The sequence below is a fragment of the Camelina sativa genome, chromosome 13, assembly GCF_000633955.1.
Source record: "Camelina sativa cultivar DH55 chromosome 13, Cs, whole genome shotgun sequence".
Classification (NCBI taxonomy): Eukaryota; Viridiplantae; Streptophyta; class Magnoliopsida; order Brassicales; family Brassicaceae; genus Camelina; species Camelina sativa.
This window is the reverse complement of record NC_025697.1, coordinates 19880997-19897225: the sequence shown is the minus strand read 5'-3', so window position 1 is coordinate 19897225 and position 16229 is coordinate 19880997. Positions and strand designations below refer to the sequence as shown.

The 16229-nt window shown below is 33.2% G+C and overlaps 3 protein-coding genes across 4 annotated transcripts; 1 reads left to right on the top strand and 2 right to left on the bottom strand.

Moving 5' to 3' along the window:
- LOC104737216 (AT-hook motif nuclear-localized protein 26) lies at positions 360–2182 on the top strand. Its single transcript, XM_010457336.2, has one exon. It carries the CDS (start codon positions 814–816, stop codon positions 1825–1827), a length of 1014 nt encoding a protein of 337 aa, XP_010455638.1. The 5' UTR covers positions 360–813; the 3' UTR covers positions 1828–2182.
- On the bottom strand, positions 5475–6801 carry LOC104737214 (zinc finger A20 and AN1 domain-containing stress-associated protein 7-like). 2 transcript variants are annotated; one of them, XM_010457334.1, is made up of 2 exons: positions 6522–6801; positions 5475–6238 (listed from the first exon to the last, which is right to left on the bottom strand). In XM_010457334.1, exon 2 carries the CDS (start codon positions 6211–6213, stop codon positions 5701–5703), a length of 513 nt encoding a protein of 170 aa, XP_010455636.1. In that variant the 5' UTR covers positions 6214–6238; positions 6522–6801; the 3' UTR covers positions 5475–5700. The 2 variants fall into 2 exon arrangements, with proteins under 2 accessions (XP_010455636.1, XP_010455637.1); XM_010457335.2 differs by having other exon boundaries at positions 5475–6223; positions 6522–6795.
- On the bottom strand, positions 10108–12173 carry LOC104737213 (probable sodium/metabolite cotransporter BASS5, chloroplastic). Its single transcript, XM_010457333.1, has 7 exons — positions 11905–12173; positions 11767–11814; positions 11619–11674; positions 11418–11545; positions 10874–11320; positions 10452–10788; positions 10108–10366 (listed from the first exon to the last, which is right to left on the bottom strand). Exons 1-7 carry the CDS (start codon positions 12053–12055, stop codon positions 10304–10306), a joined length of 1230 nt encoding a protein of 409 aa, XP_010455635.1. The 5' UTR covers positions 12056–12173; the 3' UTR covers positions 10108–10303.

Below are 16229 nucleotides of genomic sequence, written 5' to 3'. Positions count from 1 at the left end.
AAACAAATTTTCTTATTTATGAGTGCTAGGGTTGCCAATATTTAATATAGAGAACTAGGATAACTATATGATATATAGATTTATATTAAAATTTGATGAAATATATGGAATAAATTTTTTGAAAAGTATATATCTATCGATTATCGAATTATAGTCATTGAAAAGTCTTTGCCAGTATTTAGAATCAGAAAATAACGAACAATCTATATCATGTAAGAGTAAAATCTACTAATGAAAAAAGAGAGCCTCTAAATAAATAAGATTGTTAATGTAAACGAGAGCGATTGAAATGTTATACAAAGGAAAAATGGCGTAGAGGTAGGGACCAAATTAGCACCGCCTAAAACATGAGAATGATGTCATTGTCATAAGCATAAGCAGAAAAAAAAAAACGTAAATCTATACATCTCTCTTTCACTTCTCCCTCTCTGTCTCTCTCTTCCTAACCCTAATTTACCAATCACCAACCAAAGCAAATTAAGCAGACAACCCCCACAGACACCTCAATCCCCCAACACATCTCATATAAACTAAAAAAAAATACTAAATAATAAAAGCCTACCATAAGCCCTTTAATTTTCACTTCCTCTGCCAAGTACAACTCAACAGAAGAGAATAAGAAGACAAGAAAGAGAGAGAAGAGAGAGAACCTTAGCTTGCCAAATCAATCAAAGAACAAGATGAAGAAGAAAAATCCAGCTTGATATTTGTTGTGAAAACATTATTATTCTTTTTCTCTTCTACCTAGCTAGAGTCTCTCCTAGGTCAAAATCAATTCTCATCTCTCCCTCACCGATCAATCTCTACATAGAAATGGATCCAGTTCAATCTCATGGATCACAAAGCTCTCTCCCTCCTCCTTTCCACGCTAGAGACTTTCAATTACATCTTCAACAACAACAACAACAACATCATCAACAACAACAACAACAGTTCTTTCTCAACCATCATCAGCAGCCGCAAAGAAACCCTGACCAAGATCACGAGCAGCAAGGAGGGTCAATATTGAATCGATCTATGAAGATGGATCGCGAAGAGACAAGCGATAACATGGACAACATGGGTAACAACAGTGGTAGCGAAGGTAAAGAGATGAGTTTACATGGAGGAGAAGGAGGAAGCGGCGGTGGAGGAAGCGGAGAACAGATGACAAGAAGGCCAAGAGGAAGACCAGCAGGATCCAAGAACAAACCTAAAGCTCCAATAATCATAACAAGAGACAGCGCAAACGCTCTTCGAACTCATGTCATGGAGATCGGAGACGGATGTGACATAGTTGACTGTATGGCTACGTTCGCTAGACGCCGCCAAAGAGGCGTTTGCGTTATGAGCGGCACAGGAAACGTTACTAACGTCACTATACGTCAGCCCGGATCACCAGCTGGCTCGGTAGTTAGCCTCCACGGCCGATTTGAAATCCTTTCTCTTTCCGGATCTTTCTTACCGCCACCTGCGCCTCCTGCAGCCACCGGACTAAGTGTTTACCTAGCAGGAGGACAAGGGCAGGTCGTTGGAGGCAGTGTAGTAGGACCGTTGTTGTGTTCGGGTCCTGTGGTGGTTATGGCGGCCTCTTTTAGCAATGCGGCGTACGAGAGACTGCCTTTGGAAGAAGATGAGATGCAAACGCCTGTTCAGGGAGGTGGGGGAGGAGGAGGAGGAGGAGGTGGTGGTGGAATGGGATCTCCACCAATGATGGGGCAGCAACAAGCTATGGCAGCTATGGCGGCGGCTCAAGGACTACCACCAAATCTTCTTGGCTCGGTTCAGTTGCCGCCGCCACAGCAAAATGATCAGCAGTATTGGTCTACTGGTCGGCCACCATATTGATTAGATTGCTACTCATATATATTACACATGAATTGAATATATTTAGCTATGTACTTATATATATGTAGCTATTTACTAATAGATCTTACATATATATAAAGCAAGCTAACATGGAATGATTAAAGAGGAGGTGTATACTAAGTATGATGAGAAGATGAAGACGGCGATGATGAAGAAGCCTTTTCCGATGGGTTTGTGGACAACAATTCAGTAGATGTTTCAGGTTCTTCTTTGTTTATTTTTGTCTTGTTTTAGTGGTAGTTGTTTTTTTTAATGTTTGATTATGTGAGGTTTTAAGTTGTTCTTTACTTTATTGAGTTATTTGATGAATTTGATTGTTAATTATGTTCGGTTTGTTTTATTTGTTTACAAGAATTACGTACCCAAATCAAACTACTTCTGGTTTTTAAGTTCTCCCATTTTCAAGTAGTATAAAAATTGTTTATATATAGTTTTCTTAAAAAATTATAATTAAGCTTTCAGTAAATTTATTTGTAAGGATAAAACAAAACAAAAGTTATGTATATTTTACGTGAAAATATGTTGTTTAAAGAGGGGGTAGTTGCCATCCATAATTACCATATATATGGTTAGTGTGTTCTTATACGGGTTCAATCTTTTCTTCGTACCAATGTCATTTTTTTGAGTTCGAAATAACTAAAGTTTGATTCTAAATATCAGAAGAAATTATAGGCCGAAAATTTCCATGATTTTGTCAATATATACACAATTCTAGGACGCTTTCCAAGAATAGAAAAAGGCTGGTCTCACTTGTGTTTTAATTATCCTTGGTGTGAAATTAGTCTTTTTTATTACAACAATTAAAAGTAGGCTTTATTTAGTGTTTGATACATTCCATAAAACCCCAAAAATATTTTTTTTTGTAGAGAGAATTTCAAAACTACCCATTTTGTATACCACATTTCAAAATTACCTCTTCAAAAGGATCAACATTGTTGGTTCCTCATTAAACTGATTGAGACCCACCATTTATGGTCATTTTCTTATAATATATGAGATACTAAAACAAAGGCACACTATGTTCATTCTCTTAGTTGAATTGAATCAACAAATCATGTTGTCTTCAGAGAATAAATAAAGTAAGAAACAAAGAAAGCTGTCCAATAAATACCATGAAGTAAATCAAGTAAGAAACAAAGAAAGCTGTCCAATAAATACCATGAAGTAAATCAAGTAAGAAACAAAGAAAGCTGTCCAATGAAGACTATGAAGTAAATCAGAGAACTAAGCACACAAGTTAGGCAAATGGAGTAAGCAACGTTGAAATTAGCAAAAGAAACAAACAAGAACATGCTTACAATGTAATAAACGAAGTAATAAATCAAGAAGCAAATATACATGAACGTATGAATACATGTATGCACACATGATCATGAATGTATGCATGTATGTATTCACACATGAATACATGCCTGTCTCTAAGGGGTGGCAAGGTAGACAAAAAACTAGGGTCCAAATTTTTTTTTTGACTAAAACTTCTAAAGAAAAAGGATCCAAAAAAAAACCATAATTTTTTGTAGTGTATAAAAAGGCCTACAATTTTATTTTGCCTAGGGTCAAAAAAATAGTTTGAGACAGGATCCTTTTTGAAAAATCCTGTCTGGATGTAAAAAGGATATATTGTTTTATCTCCTTTGGCAACTTTGTACTGGCTCCAATTGATTTCATTGGCTCAAATGGTCCTCAAGCTTCTTCCATGTTGAAAAATCACGTTTGTCCATAGAATTCATAGAATTCAAGACACAAATTAAAAATCTAAACGAACTGATCCGATTAGGAACAAGAGCACCAAAATTTACAATACTCTGATGCATTCATGTTTCTCTTACCACATCATGTTGATTTCTGCTGCGGAATGTTGTATTAATTGTCAAACCATGAACACTTCCGTACAAAATCCAGCCAAAACAGCAAAGGTTCATCACCATATATTAGCACTGATAATTTTAGCACAAAGACATAATACCTGAGAAAGATCAAATGAAACCTGGAAAAAGGGATGCATAGAGACGAAACTCATCTCCTAGAGAATCTTCTCTTAGAGACCTTTTCCTTCACCGTGAGAGGGAAACTGATCAAATGATTTTTTTTTTTAAATCAGAATCTGAGAAAATAAAATTATAACGGTCTTCAAAAATCTTCTTTGAATCTCTGTTTTAATTAAAATAATCTAGCTTTGGGATCGTACTAACCTAATAATGAAAATATTTGTAAACGGTCATCAAATCTTCATTGAATGTATTTGGATTAATATAATCTCAGCCGTCCAAACATGAATCGAATGATCACAACCGTCCGTCACGAGTAAGTGGACGTCTGAGATTACTCGTGAAACTTGAATCGAATGCTCACAACCGTCCGATTACTTTTCATTTAGTTATGTTTTAGAGTCGGTCAACTTAGCTTAACTAGGCTTAAATTTTCTTGTGGGTCTAGAGTAGTAGTGTGATCCGGTCAATATTAAACCACAACAAAATTACTTTTTTTTTTTGTTTGAATTAAAAAAGAAAAAAAAACTGTCTTTTTAAAAAAATTGCAAAAAAATAGAAAGTTACAATAGTAAAAAAAAAGTTCGAGAATCTATTTTTTTCAAAAACATAGGCCTTTTAAAAGATTTCATATGCAATGTTTCATACTGTTACAATCTCGATTAATTGCATGACAAGCCACATAATTGTGAATGATACAGTATATATCTTCTTCCTAAAGCCAGTTTCAGATCCATTTGCGATATATATCCTGGGCCGCATTGGGCCTGTAATGCTAATTTTTATATTTTTATTCAGTATGTTATTTTTGTTTGAGTTTCAATTGTGTGTATGTGAAGTTGCCAACAGAATGAAAATTAATCTAAGAATCTTATCTCCAAGTTCCAAGAATGGTCTTTTTTCAAACACAGTCACAGGTGTTATCCGATGACCCAACGAGATGTCAAACGGGTCGGCTCGCATTCATCTGGGCCGTCCGCAGTAGGCAATTTTTATTTTTTAGACCGTAATGGGCGGCCCGCTAAGCCAGCAGACATAAAAGTTATGTTCAAACCCGTCCCGCTAAGCCCAGCGGATTAGCGGGCTGGCCAGCGGACTTAAATAATATATTAAAAAATAAAATAAAATTAATAAAAAATATATTAAAATAAATTAAAAATAATAAATAATAATTAAAAAACAATTTTAAATAAAATCAATGTTTATATTAATTGTGTATAGATGTTTTATTTTTTTACATTAAATTATTTATGTTACCACATACTTATAAAAGATATATATTTTAAATTATATAAAAATAATTATATATCTATATTAAATATTTATTTTTATTTAATATTTGAAAACTGCAGGCTGCCCTGTCAACCCGCGGGTATAACCCGCTAAAACTTGCAATCCGTTTGGGCTAAACCCTTAAAACCTGCTTTTTAACGGGCTTAATATTTAGTGTCCAAACCCGTCCCGCTGATCTAGCCCGCAGACACGTAGCCCGCTTGACACCTCTACCCGACGAGACACCACATCGAACTGATTTGAGACCCACCATTTATGCGCATTTTCTTATAATATACTATATGAGATACTAAAACAAAGGCACACTAAACATGTTCAATCTCTATGTTGAATGAAAACAGAACCAAGAAGAAAAGCAAATAGATTCAAATGAGACTCCGTTTTACAAGATAAACGTACGAGCAAATGAGACTCCGTTTTAAGTGAAACCAAGAGCAGCAAATTTCATTTTTTGATTCATGGAAACCAAACACAAATCGAACATGATCACATCACATCAACATTCCCGGGAAGAAACTGATCAAATTGCCGAAGACAAAGAAATAACTTCAGAAGATATAACATTTTGTTTTTAAATCCTCTGGACTTTATCCGCCTTAATCACCGGGTTCGCCTTTGCGATAGCATCACGCCCAACTTCTTTGAAATCAAAGCTACACTCATGCTTCTCAGGGTACCTATGATTCCCGCAAAACGTGCTACCGCATTTGCACTTAAAACCCATTACACCAACCTTCTTGTTACAGCTGAAACACCTGTTCGGTCGTACAGGTCTCGACGGCTCCCCATCTTCCTCTGCAGCCGAAGAAGGCTCAGCGGCTACAACAACGGTTTCAACAGGTGCTGGTTTAACTTCCAGAACCTGCTTTTGTTCCGGCACAACGATACTGCAAGATGGAATCTTTAAAGAGTTCTTAACCGCAGCTTTGGCTACCGCGGTTTGATCTTCCTCGGCACGTAAGCTTCTGTAACATTTCGAACAGAGGTTCATGTTGGACGGTGATCCAAAGAACCCACATCCGTTATCACAGAGCTTTGGCTCTGTTGGTGGAAAGCTTGTGCTGTTGTTCTGCTCAGAGCCCATTTCTTTGTACCTTCACAAATCTCACCTTCAATTAACAAAGAACCAAAACAAAACAAAAAAAAAAACCCCATTAACTCGATTCAATTCGATTTAACCCACCAGCTTCAATACAATCATTCAATTCGACCTAACCCAGATTCAACATAATCAAAATCGATTCAATTTGATTTAAACCCAGCTATATAAATAAGATCTATCACGATACTCAAATTAAGAAGACGGATTAATCATTAAGAAATGACCCATAAAAATATTCAGATCTGTGGAGAAAAAAAAACAAATCAATTTCTGAAAGAGAGAAAATTTACCAGAACAAAGTCAGATCAAATGAGATTTTTTGTTGCCACCAATTTGCAAAAGCTTCCGGAATGAAAATTTTCAACAGATCGGTGGGGTTTCTTAATCTTGAAGGGATGGGTTCGTTTTTAGGGATTTGTTTGTTAAATTCTGTTCAAAAAAAATAATAAAAGTTTTTGATCAGAACAAATCCCTTTGATTTAGGTAAAAGAGAAAGAGAGAGAGAGAGAAGAAGAAGAAGAAGAGAGATAACCAAACACGCAACAATAGTTGATGAGAGAAATGAGGCTTTTTGTTTATATAAATAAATAATAATTAATCATTAATTTGGTTTTTTGGTTTACGAGTTACGACGACGACGAACGAGACACGGTTTCCTTCTTCTTCTTTTTTACGACGTCAGTGTTGGCGTGCTTTTGAATTGTTTTCAGCCGTTGGATCTGTTTACGACCGACGTTTTGTGTGACGTTTACAACTTTACTCTGTTTTCTTCTTTTTTTTCTCTTCGAACTGCTTCTTTTGGGGGTAATGGTAGTATAGTAATAATTTACAATCTTAGAGATTAATAAGGTCATTTACCATTTTTACGCAGTCCACTGTTTCCTCCTTTATTTTTTAACAGTCGTCGTCCATTGGATTATGGGTAATTGCAATCTGTACCATCAGAAGAATGAAAAATTAACTGACACAAAACGTCACTATTTACATAGTACAAAAGTCATAAAAGTTACATCATTACCCCTGTATCTATATGTTTTTTATTATTTTTATTTTTTTATCTCTCTCCTCTCTTCTCTTCCGTTCCATCATGTGTCGCTGTAGTGGTTTTGAATCCTGCCTGGGGTTGAATCAACTGTGATCTGTTTCAGTTGATAGGGAAACATGACGAGCGGTGAGAAGAGTAACGTAGGAGGATCGACGAGCAAGAGAGTCGGAGCGGAGAACAACGGAAGTGTCGTGGTGAGAAGGTGAGGTGGAGAGGCAAGTAAAATAAGCCTACTCGAAACCGGCAAGCCGTCAGTGGTCATCATCGAAAATAGCTGATCGGAAATTTTTGGAAAATTTGGTATAATTTGCACTATTTTAACATGTTACAAAGGTACGTAGTTTGCTACAAGACCATTTATCTTTTTATATAACTTTTTATCCTGTTAATATTTTATATAGCATGTTTATAAATTTTGTATTGTGCTGACATTTAACTTATCGATTTACAATTTATCTTATCATGTTAAATAAATAAATAATCATCTAACATACAACATATTCATTTGTTATGTACCTGGTCGGCATCCTAGTTTACTAATGTGTAATATTATTTAATATCTTAACTGGTTAATATAAATATTATTTGACGTATTTTGTATCTTAACATGCTACAAATATGTATAGTGTGTTACCATTATTGTTATCGGTAGTAATATATTTATGTATTTTTAAAAGTTATTTTGTATAATATAATAACTCGTTTAACATGATAACTATCCACATAACATATTGAATTTATCATGATACTATATCATTTAACACGTAAATAAAATACTTATACACACAATTCACAAAGAATAATAATAACATATTCCTGTTAATATTTTATATAGCATGTTTATAAATTTTGTATTGTGCTAACAGTTAACTTATCGACATACATTTTTTCTTATCATGTTAAATAAATAAATTAGCATCTAACATACAATATATTCATTTGTTATGTACCTCCTCGGCATCCTAATTTATCAATGTGTAATATTATTTAATATTTTAACTGGTTAATATAAATACTATTTGATGTATTTTGTATCTTAACATGTTACAAATATGTGTAGTGCGTTAACATTATCGTTATCAGTAGTAATATATTTATGTATTTTTATAAATTATTTTGTATAATATAATAACTCGTTTAGCATGATAACTATCCATATAACATATGTTATGTGAACTTATCATGATACTATATCATTTAACACGTAAATAAAATACTTATACATACAAATCACAAAAAAAAAAATAACACTATATGTCTATATGGTGATAAATTGTGTCATCGTTCTGATAGCAGTGTTAATAGATGGTTGATGAATAGTATCCGTGATGAATTCTCTGGTATTAAAATAAATAGTGGTCATGATAATAAAAATAACAAAATTACAATCAATGGTAATTCTGTAATTAATTGAAAGAGAAAGGACTATTTTGGTTTGTGTTTTGTTTCTCTTTCCTACTTACTTAATTAAAAAATTATCATGGCTATAAATTTAATTGTTTGGTCAACCACGTATATAGATTAATATAACCCTTGGATTATATATTAGATCAATGATCAATCATATAATTAAATGTTAAAAATAATTTAAACATTTTTGTGATTTACCAAAAAGTCAGAATTTTAACAAAGATTGTTACTAAAGCAATAATAATAATTCTCTTGTTATTAAGATTAAGGGGGTTGTATTAAGAAAATGAATAATAATAATTCTCTTGTTTTTTTATGATTTTTTTTTTTTTTGTATTTTAAATCACATGTATGGAAAGATACTCTACCAACCAAAACAGATGAGGTAATAGCTAAAATATTTATAATGTGTATTACAAAATAATTTGATGTAATCAGACATGACATTCTTCTTTTTAAGCATAACCTCGAATCATTTTTGTATAGATAATGCTTAGATCATCTTCCACCATGATTTTTATATACTGTATATAACCATTTGTGATTATTAGAGACCCTTTTCATTTGATTATTTTTATTTATGTTAACTTTCAGTTGGAAGAATCATCAATCATAAGACCTTCAATATATGAGTGGTGGCTTACACATCCCCCCTACGAACGAAGTACGAACCCTACCCCATCCCTAATGGTCGAGACATCATGCTGTTTTGACTTTGTTGAACCAAAACTCCTTGCTGCCTTTCTGACCAATATGCTAACTTGCTGCCTTTCTGACTAATATGCTAAAAGTGAATAAACAGAGCCAAAAAAAGAGGGGATAAACTCTAATAGCTTATTACCCTATTAACAAGTGGCACAGTCAGAAGTTAATAAATAAAAGTCTAAAAGTGTAGCAGTTTAAGTTGTAGTAAGCATGAATTTGACCTTTCATTTTCGTTGATAACCAAACGCATAGAATCTGACAGAATCTTCTTATGAGTAAAGCCAAAGAATTTTATCTTTTCATGATTAAGCAAAGGACCATTAGATAACCTAAAGACCTCAAAGAAAGGACTTGAATATTACAAAGTATTAATGCAGAAGGAAGATGCTCAGAAAAGTCAGAATATAGAATAATGCTAGGCTCATCCGGAGATTATCTAGAAGATACGATATGCTCTTGTACTCAATAAAGGTATATATGGATCAAGAATATTTAATCAAACCTTATATTTAACCACATAATTAACATCCATTTCCACATAAATCCAATTGTATTTTTGAGATATTGGTTGGTTCCATGAAAGTCTCACCCTTAAATTTATATCACAAGTCTTACACATGAGAAGTAAATAAAGAACTTGTATTGTTCTGTTTTTTTTTTTTTTTTTTTTTTTTNGGTTTTACTATAACCTGTTTTTGTATCATAACCAACCAAGACACAAATTTGAAACCATTATAAACTCTTTATGGATAAAGTCTTGGTTCTTTTTATAAGAAACCATAACTAGATCATTACAGAAAACTAGATCGTTTACAAAGACAGTCTTGGTTCTTTTATAAGAAACCATAACTAGATCATTACAGTTACAGAAACACTAGATCGTTACAAAATAAACAATTAGGATTCATGTCACTACTCCTTTCTGTTTTTCCATATGGTAACGAGCGAGACACCCATTAGAGACATAACTACCGTCTGCAAAAGATAATCAAAAGAAAAACATTGTTAAAAAACTAAAAACCAAATAGATGCAACAAAACGGGGTCGGTTTTGAACTCACGGAGATTGCTGGAGGCACTCCAACGAGAGGATCTTGAAAGAACTTTGTCGCGAGGGCCAGAGCGAGAAGACTACTTTGCATTCCGGTTTCGTATGAAATTGTTCTTTGTAGGGCTTTAACATCAGGTGCCTTGCTGAAGAAGAAACCAGTGAAAAAGTAACCAGCAACGAAAGCTAAGAGATGAAATGTGACGACGAGGAACAAAATGGTTGCACCAAACGGAGACAAGATTGAGTCTATGTTCAAAGCGAGGGGTGCTCCTATACAACAACACATATCAATAACTGTTAACGCCGGGAGAAATGGTTTGATTGCATTAGATAACCTTGGAAATAACCTGCAGTCACATGATTTCTAAGTTAGTAATATAAATTATAAACCGAAAATTTTGGTTTTTCTAGTTGATTGAGATGATGTCCTACCGGTTTAGAAGTAGTCCTGCGGCAATAGGTGTAACCACGACCTGGAGAATGCTAGAGATCATCCCAATCACATCAACCGGAAGCTTTGTACCAATGAGTAAGAGTGAAAGCATAGGTGTAACGAGGACGGCAGTAGCAGTTGAGACAGATGTCATGACGATGCTAAGCGGCGCAAGTGAAGGATCAGTCAAGAAAGTTGTGTAATTTGATAGCTGAGCTCCACTAACACATGAGACCAACATGATTCCAGCACCTATAGAAGTAGGTAGATTGAAAAGAGAGACAGCAATTAAGCCGAAAATGTAACCTAAGAGTGGTTTTATCAAGTACTGTCCGATGTAACCGGCGAAAATAGCATCTGGTCTTTTAAGAGCTTCGAGAAAGTCTCTTTCGTTCGAGTTGATTCCAACAGCAAACATCATAAACCCTAAGCCAGGCACAAAGTACCTAAAGAAGGAGAAATAGTCATTAAAGATTGCGATGCTTAATTATAGTATTAATTAAGATTTTGATCGAATTAGTAATTAATTAGGTTGATCCAAACCTTGGCTTGAACCATGTGAAAGAAGGTGGATAGAGAAGAGCTAATATTGTACTTGAGAGAATTGCATGAGGAATATAAGAGTTGGCTTGCTTTAATGTTTCCATTATAGAAACTTTCTTATGGTACATCTGAAACAAAACAGAACTGTTACTTGCCAAGGAAGCTAAAAATAAAGTCGCAATGTCGTTGACTGTGTTTTACCTCGTTTGTGTCAGATTCCGAGACATATCTCCTCCAATGATAACTTGATTTGCCATCTTTGGATCGTAGAATACACGTAATCAAAAAAACATTCAGAAACTGAATTGCTTAAACCCTAAAAAAACAGAGTTAAAAGCTGATAACTTACTTTGTGTAATCGGGTTACTTCTTAGTGGAAACTCTACCGAGAATGATCCTGCAAGAGGACTAAACTCATCAAAAACAAGAATTGAATACTACATAAATGGATCCTTTTCATAAAAACAGAGGAGGAAGATTGTCAAACCTAGAGAAGAGGATGAGAAGCTGTTACGTGGGAAACTAGCAAAATGTCGTCGAGTGTTGTTTAAAACCACTGGGTAGGAATAGTCTCGAGGTTGAAGAAGACGATGATGAGACTTCAAGAACAGAGTCTCAATCGGAGAGATCACACCCATTCTATTTTTAGTTTTGTTATAAAAATAACCAAGAACGAGGATCTTGCTTTGAGACTTGTGAGAAAGATCTAGACGTGGAAACAAAACGCAGCGTTTTTTTGTTTACTTTATTATTATATCTTTTGTTTAGCATTATAAGCACGACCACGACGTACTATATATTACCAACCTAACCAAAGAAACGTTTTCATTAGGCGTGCAAATTATTCATACATTCCCACGATACGCACGTGCGAACGCCACACCAACCTAACGTCTCAAAAACTCAATAGCCCTCGTTTATTAAAAAAAAAAAAAAAGTCTCAAAAGTTTGGTTTCGATTTGACAAAGAAACATATCTCTGAGTCTTCCCAATAATTTTTATGGCTAAATAAAAGATAATACCCCATAAAAATTATTGAGCAACGAGTATTGTAATAATAATCATTCGGTTTCTCGCCATTCCTTGTTCATATTGTCAAGCCCGAAAGAACGTTTTCTATTCCTTTTTTGCAGTGTTTAACAACACTTGACCGTTTGTTTAACAACACTTGACCGTTTATAGGTGGTGATCTAGCACTTAGTACCTCGAACATTTAGTAAAGGTCTAGATGGTTTTTACTTTTTAGGTGGTTTAGGCATTTACAATATAAAATATTATATAAAAATATATATTAGAAAAATAAAAAAATTATAAATTATTATCAAAAAAATAAAACATTTACTTAAGTTATATTAATAACATATAAATGTTTATAATTACGTATACAGATATAAAACTTAATAATTTAAATATATGTAGTTAAAAATCAAAAATAAATATTAAAATAAAATTTATGTAATTTTAAGCGGTTCAGGCGGTCATCTAGGCGTCTGTTGAGCTGAACGCCTAGCGCCTAGACGAAGCCTAAACGGCCGTCTAGACCGCTTTCTTAAAGATTGCTTTTTTACCATCAGCTTATATATATCCTCACGAGTCACACGACCATCAGCCAAAAAAGTTTTTGATTGTTGGAAATGAATATGATATTTTAAGTGAAAAAATAAAGCAACAACTATTCTCCATCCTTATAAAGTAAAACCTCTATAAATTAATACTCTATAAATAAATAAAAATTATAAATTAATAAATTTTGTCGGTCCCAAGTCGGACCAGTGTAAAAATTAACAATATTCGATAAGATAATAAGATAATATTTTTTTGAAATCTCTATGTAAATATGGTCCCAATAATATCATAAATTAATAATCATGTAAATTTTGTATATATATATATACACTGATATAATAGTTAATGTTTCTCCTAAAACTCATTTCTATAGAACAATTGTAATGTGATATTTCAAACTATAATGATATATCTAAAATATTTTATAACATGTCATACAAATATTTAAATTTTAAAGTTTTAATTTTTAGATATGCATCATTTACAATTTGATAATTTGACAGATTATTAAATAGGAGAATTGATATTATTATTCATAGATTTGAATTTATGTATGTCATGTGTATAAGTCAATTTGTCTATAGTATTTGTAATTTATTGTCAATAATGCTTACTAAATATTACAAGTTCAATTCCTAAACCATAAAATTTAAACCATCCGAAAGTTTAATCTTATTTTGCTATAGTTGTTCCAATTCATAATTTTAAAAAATTTAAAGAATTAAAAATATATTTATAAATTAATATCACTATAAATTAATAAAATGTATTGGTCCCAACATTATTAATTTATAGAGGTTTTACTGTAATTGTTGAATACACCTTCTGCTTTTAAAGGCTCAAGATGAAGATGGTCCCTATGGATTTTCATCATAAGCAACGAGTATGACTCATCCAGGGTGCATAGGAGTTGTTACATCAGTTTCATCCATGTTGTTATCTCCGTCTTGATGATCATTGCCATCACTCTCATCATCAGATACGTTGTGATCAGCATCGTCAAAACTCATAGGCCATTCTTTGACATCATGTTTCAGCGATCCACACTTGTTGCAGAAATTGTGAAGTCTCTCAAATCGAAACTTGACAATGGTATTCTCCCCCGGCATAAACTGAACATTCTTTTGGAAACGGAGAGGGTTGTCTATGTTCCAGTCTATCCTAACCCTTACAGAACCAACTTGGCTAACATTTTCATTATAATCCACTTCGGTTACATAGCCTAGACTATTTCCAACCCTTCTAGCCATGACATTAGTTAAGTAAAGAACTTGAATACCTTGGATTTGGATCCAAAAGGGTATGATCTTCAAGTCATCTTCAGAAATGTTCGGGTATCAACGATGAGTCATCACCATCCAGTCATTAAAGGACCATGGACCCCGACAGAGAACCAAGTTCATCGTTTCCTCAGACTTGAATCAGAATTGGACCCTTCCTCCATCGATTATTCTTCCTACACACTCTTCTGCGAATCCCCAAACTCTTGGCATCTGGCGGATTAGCGCCCTCAAGTTCTGTTTACGGGGATTGATTGGAGTGACCACCAGTGGAAAACGGTTTATCGCAGCCGCTCTTGAAACAAAATCCGGTGGAAAAGTAATTGGGGCATCATCAATACCCAGATCGAGATCCTGGACTGATTTTCTTAGATAATCGCTCATTGTTTGGAAGGTGTTGGATGATTGGTAACGGGAGAGTGAATGAAAAGGGAAAATCAGAGGGAACAGAAAGAATTTATACATATAGATCCATGGCGGTTTTAAGAAATGGTTATCACCGACAAAAAGGGGAGAAAGTAAACTGTCATATATAACCAACAGAAGTAAACCACCAACTGTAAAGGAACAAGGAATGATAGTTTTGTCGGTGGAAAGCACACTCCAAAACGGAGAAAAACACCGGCGACGCCGGACAGTTACCCAGTAGCATGAATCGCCTCACAAGTCGCCCTCAGAGAGAGACGCCATTTTCTTTTAAAAAGTTTTATCAATTGCAATTATTATTTATTATGATCATATAGTAAGAAGAAAATTATACAAAAAAATGATTAAAATACAAAAAAGATTAATGTGTTAAAACTAGTGATTAACATAATATAAGAAAAATAAAATAATCAAAATAAGAAATTAATGTTATTTTCTTAAGTTTTCCAATCGTTGAATGATTTGATAGCGTATTCAATATTATGTTATTATATAAACCTTAGTTTTCAAAGTTAGTAATTCATGTGATCGCGACATGTGTTAATTTTAACAACTAAAGATTTTGTCATGTGTTATACAAAAATTTTGATTTTAACATATTTGTAAATTATAAGAAATTAAAAATTTAAACAATTTAATAATCATAAAAGACAGTTCATATATGTATATAAAAAAAAAAAAAATCTAATTTTAAATTACTAATTCTATAAGAAAAAATTAAGAAAATTATTCAATTAATTATTATAATACCATAATCAAATAAATTATACTATTATTAATCCTAAAATAAAAAAAAAATTGTAGATACTCACCTTACATAAATAAATAATTTTTGATTAATTTATGATAATGTTAATATGATTTTATTTAAAATTAGTTGGACAAATAGTAACTATTTTTATTTAAAATTAGTTGGATTAGTTGAATCTGAATGAAAAAGAGTTACTTTAATCTACGCCAGTTTCTAAGTGATTGTCTTGTTTGCTATATTGAAAAAGAGTTACTTGAATATGTCACAAATGAAAATATGATAAAAATGTTTCAGATGTTGAGTGAGCGTAAATCTAATAACCCCACTAAGATGTTTGAGAGTTTCCATATAAATTTTTTATATATTATTTAATATATTAATATTTAAATTTTTGTTATATATTTGTTCTTAGCGAGTAAATTTTCTAGGTCCGCCACCGGATAAGTGATACTTATCTCAATAGTTGAGTTGGAACGGCTACAATGTTAGGAGATGGAGACGCATCGGTGGAACATCTCGTAAAACATGATCGAATTTTTTCCTGTCCTCACGAATCATATCAAAGTATATCGAAAGCCAATGATTTACTTAACATTAAAATAATAAATATGCATTCGGTTTTTATGACTTTGGACTATATTTGTCATTTTTTTTTGTGTGTTCTCATAATCAAACTAAAGAGTGGATGGACGCTTGGACCGCCCGCAAAGTTTTTTTACTCACCATACCTTTCAGCTTAAGATGTACACCATCTGGCGAAAACGAAACGGATGGAGACATGGTCAACAT